At 38.9% G+C, this 4,850-nt stretch overlaps 1 protein-coding gene across 1 annotated transcript; it reads right to left on the bottom strand.

Annotated features, from left to right (window-relative positions):
- Positions 1-646: 646 nt before the first annotated feature.
- LOC141601355 (uncharacterized) lies at positions 647-1,204 on the bottom strand. The gene is made up of 2 exons (XM_074421630.1): positions 1,164-1,204; positions 647-1,049 (listed from the first exon to the last, which is right to left on the bottom strand). The coding sequence occupies exons 1-2, from the start codon at positions 1,202-1,204 to the stop codon at positions 647-649; spliced, it is 444 nt and encodes a 147-aa protein (XP_074277731.1).
- Between the last annotated feature and the right edge of the window lie 3,646 nt (positions 1,205-4,850).

The following is a 4,850-nucleotide window of genomic DNA, read 5'->3' as shown; positions in this document are numbered from 1 at the left end:
TCCGATTCCGTCAAGGTTTGGGTCAGTTTCTAAGCGCCTTAAGATCGTCTCACATTCAGCTTAATAGGAAAATAAAAAGCGAGATTAGAAGTGGTTACCTTGAATTATTTATCGCTTCCTAATTCCGTCACCAATACTTTCTTTAACTTTCTTAATCTCCCTCTCTCTCTCTCTCTTTATGTAAATTTTCAGAATTGAAAAGTAAGATAGGATGGGGAAACCGTCTTTAAGGTAATTATTATTACTATTATTATTATTATTATTATTATTATTATTATTATTATTATTATTATTATTATTATTATTATTATTATTATTATTATTATTATTATTATTATTATTATTATTATTATCATATATTACTACTCTTACCATAATTAGAATTACCATACATCTCTTTTAATAATTAAATTATTAGGATAATTAATATAATTTTTTTTGGTAGAATGTGAGCTTTTGTAGTATAAAAATAAACGATTACATCAAATTCATTCTACAAGGAAACAACCTCCATCTAAGCTAAGTACAAAATGAACACCTAATATTTATGGTACTTAGCCAACCACAGTCACTAGGCATAGTACAATTCCTTAGTTTCTCCACTAGCCTCCCATGCACTTGTTTTTGAACCTGTTAAATCAATTTCTCAGGCCTGCATAGACAACTCCAGGCGAGCAAAGTTCCTTTCCATCCAGATAGCATACAAAACTGCCATCTTAACTACCCTGCAAACTCTCTTTTGCAACTTGGAATAAGAAACAGATTGGTCATTGAGCTTCAGCTGCAACCAGTTTTCTAATCCTGCAATAATTTTTGAGGCATAGGCACAATCCCAGAATAGGTGATCATGTGTCTCCTCCCCCATCTCACAAATGACACAAGTATCAGTGGAACTCAGGCCTAGCTTACACAGTTTGGATCTTGTATTTAAAGCATTCCTATGAATAAGCCAACCAACAAAAGCTTGCTTAGGGAGAACCCAAGTATCCCATGCATCATGATACCATGCGACAGGTAGGTGTATAGCATGTAACCATTGGTATCCAGCACTAATAGAGTAACCACCAGTAGATGCAACCCAGCAGGTACCCTGATAACCTCCAGCTAACCTATCCTTTGTAATACCCGCCCTTTTAGAGGCCCTTTGACCAGCGTTGACTGACCTTGGGAGCGGGAATAGCCTTGGAATGAGTGCCAATATCATCTTAGGTTACGTGTTAAGAGTGTTACTCGATAGAGTAGAGGCTACTCGATCGAGTAGCTAGGTTACTCGATCGAGTAGGGGGCCACTCGATCGAGTATGTTGGGTACTCGATCGAGTACCGGGTTTTCAGCGAGGGTTTTATATCGCGTTTTGTTAAATCCGCATATCACTTCCGCCACTTTCCTCCTATCCTTCAGTCGGCTCTTTCCCTTCCCTTCACCTCAGAACCTCCATGGAAGCCTTTTGATGATCCTTGTGCTTAGGAGAACGCCTCTTGAGTCGGGTAGCGGTCTTTTGCTGAGTTTCTCCCTATAGGTATGTCATGATCATCATCCGTGTCCTTGTTCTTCATAGTTAGGGTTTGCTTGTTAGTAATATAGAATTGTATTGTGGCTATAGGCTTTGCTTGGTCGCTGGACACGTTGTTTGTCGGCATGGATTGGTTGCAGTTGCTTAAAGGTAGGTTCGCCTACTCTGTTTCTGCAGATGGTCTAGCGTGTCAGTTGTTGTGATTGTTTTGTGTTTGCTTAGTGTCGTAATTGTATGGTGACGATTGTGATGGTGATTGTGGTTGTTGTCTCTGGTTCTCGAGATGCGTCTCGGCTAAGTGGGGTCACTTGCGGGAGTGGCTTCACGCCCTAGTTTTGCCCTCCGTGGAACCCGCCACGGGAGGGGATGTGCACATTAATGGACAAGGTTGTCGCTCATTGTGAGGAGCGGGGATTTGGTGGGAACGGCTGCGGTCCCCCACTGGCAGGACTGGTCCAAAGTGGACGATCGATGTGAGTTGGTTGAATTACCGTGATTGTGTTGAGATTAGTAGCATTGTATTGTGTTGATAATTGTAGTTGCCGTTGTCGTATCTTATCTCAGTAATGACCTGGTGTGGTCGTTTGTTTGTTATGTGTCTGCCGTGATCCCTTATGGTGAGCAGTCGGTCTTAGCAGGTGTTGGTGTTGTGGATAGCTGGAGTCCGGGCAGGGATGAGTCTTCACGAGATTCGATGGTCGTAGCTAGTAGTCTTCGAGTTGTATCTTTCATATTGCTTGTTGGTTTAAACCGCTTGTAATACAATGTAATCGTTCTTTTATCGACGTTTGATTATTACTATCCTCGGGCAACCGAGTTGGTAACGCCCTTATATACTAAGGAAGGCCTAGTTAAGGCTCCTCTGAATATGGGGGTGTTACAAAGTGGTATCACAGCGACGATTTTGGAACCTGTAACAAATGAACATAATGAACGTAGGGCGTCTAATAAAATGAACCTGGTGTATGTGTAATGGGAGCCCCAGCTGATGCTAGATTTTGGGTGAGTAGGCGCCCTCATTTCAAAATCTTGGCCCCATGACACTTAAGCCAGTCACATGGTATGGGAATGTGGAGTCCGTGTGTCTATGTGTGATATGTATGTTAATTTTGCCGGAGCTACCTCCGGTTAAGTCTTTGTTAGAGCTAATAGGGGTATGATAGTGGTATTTGGGCCGCGTTTAGTAATCATTTGTGAAATTAGTGGAGTTTTTAGAATGATTAGTGAGTTTATACGATGGTTATGAGATATGTGACGGAAGTTTACGTAATAGAGATGCGTGAAAAGGTGGAATTGAATGCCGTGACATGAAGAGTGAACATGTAGGTGTTTGCTATAAGTTAATGATGACGGGAGTCATATACGAGTTTATAAATCCTACAGTAATTACTATGATGATAGTTATAGAAATATTGAGTAATAATCCGAATCATAGCATATGGTAATGTGTATATGCTTTGTTAATTAGTTGAAACTTTTCCGCTGCGTGACAATTGATTTGAGTAAAATGAATTGCTTATAAATGCATTAGAGAACATGGATAAATTGATTTGTTATGAAGAGTATATAATTATGTGTTATATGAAAGAATAAATTAATGTTAGTTACATGTTTCATGTTATGGTGGAAGCGAGTGTGACAGCAACACGTTAAGACAAGTTTTGAGTATGATAGGATGACGTGACTAAGCTTGAGAGTGATTCGGTAGCAGGTAAACCGAGTTGGGTAGTTGTGTAGCGTAAGGTGGCATACACCTTGTTAGTAAGGCGATACATTGTGCGTGAGTAATGATTGTAAAACGTGATCGAAGGTAATAATTAGTGCCGAATTCCGAACTTAGTTTGGAATCGACACGCGGTGTTGTTTTGCAGGTATCATTGATTTACTTCGTACTTTTGACCGAGTACTTAACTATACTTGACCGAGTGCGGGTGTTTACTAGACCGAGTAGACCTCACTCGATCTAGTTAGGAAGCTATGATGTCGGGATGTGGGAAAATTCCTGCAGATACTCGATGATTTAGCTTCTACTCGATCGAGTATGGTGGTACTCGATCGAGTACCCCAGGCACTCGATCGAGTAGGTTACTGTACAGCGAATCCCACGGGTTTTCTAAAACCCCTAATCTTTCTATTTCTTATTCTTCTTCCCCTATATTTCGAAACACCTAAACCTAAACTACTCTCAAATCCTTATTTCCTCTCAAATCTTCTCATACTCTTGGGTTAGTGGTGATTCTTGGGTTAATTTCTTTGCTTAATTTCGTTTCTTTACTTTGCTACTCAATCAAGGTATGCTATTCTTCCAAATGTACATGGTTTATTGATTTGAATGTGCTAGAGAAGTGAAATAATCTGAAATTTTCGATTATTATGATCAATTTGGTGCTTTTAATTGTTGAAATATGATTCACATGCCTCCTTTCCATGTTTGCTTGTGATTAATTGCTGTAAATTAGACTAGAAATTGCAAAGATTGAACCCGAAATTTCTAGGGTTTCCAAAATTGAAATCGATTTTTGGTTGATTTACAATGGTTTGATGGTAGAATTGAGCCTTAAGTATTGTTTATATCATGTTGGAGGATAGATTTTGATGATTTTACCTTAGAAAGTTGCCTTAAAACTCCGTCTTAAAAGTGCCTCAAATGGAAATTCGTGATTTATAGTTGGAAAATTGGTGTAGTGAATGACATTATAAGTATAAGTTGAACTTCAATATGATAATAGAAACGATAATTGATGAAAATATGCCAAAATTATCACAGCTGTAAGGATCGTCTGAAAATTTTAAGTGAATTGTTGTTCATAATATTGAAGGGTGATAATGATATGTTCCAAATTATTCTTTCCCATGAACTAGTAAGAATGCCTCACATGTGATTAGAAGTATGTTTGGAATAACCTTAGAATCATGCTAGGATATTCGAATTTGTTGAGCATATGTAATCACCATGATAATTTCTTTCACAACTATTGCTTATGAGTAGTAATAATGTGAGCTTGTATGTCAAAATTTTAGAAACTGCTGGTGAAGGTGTGTACTTAGCTTAATATTCAAAGTTAACGGCGTAAATTATGTGCTTCACATGCTGGAAGTTGTTGATAAATAGGTGTGCCTAGCTGAGTATGTCGAATTCAAATTACATGAAATAAATGTTTGCATGTTTATACAAGTTGTTTGAACATATGCCTAAAGCAGATGCCGAGACTGAACCTTGGAACCCGCCAAAGTAAACGGGGGAGGGGTAATCCACCTGAGATGGGGGAAGGGAGTGGACCTGTGGTACCCGCAGTTCCCGAATACCCTTCATTTTTTTTTGTCGATTTCAAGAAGA

The sequence above is a fragment of the Silene latifolia genome, chromosome 9 (assembly GCF_048544455.1).
Source record: "Silene latifolia isolate original U9 population chromosome 9, ASM4854445v1, whole genome shotgun sequence".
NCBI lineage: Eukaryota > Viridiplantae > Streptophyta > Magnoliopsida > Caryophyllales > Caryophyllaceae > Silene > Silene latifolia.
The sequence above is the reverse complement of the archived record's forward strand: the minus strand, read 5'-3'. Positions and strand labels throughout refer to the sequence as shown.

Bases quoted from the DNA above. Each gene is read 5' to 3' on its own strand.
- LOC141601355 (XM_074421630.1), bottom strand. From the start codon at position 1,204: ATGATATTGGCACTCATTCCAAGGCTATTCCCGCTCCCAAG. The intron at 1,050-1,163 runs GTCAGTCAACGC...TTACTCTATTAG, and splicing joins AGGCTATTCCCGCTCCCAAG to TGCTGGATACCAATGGTTAC.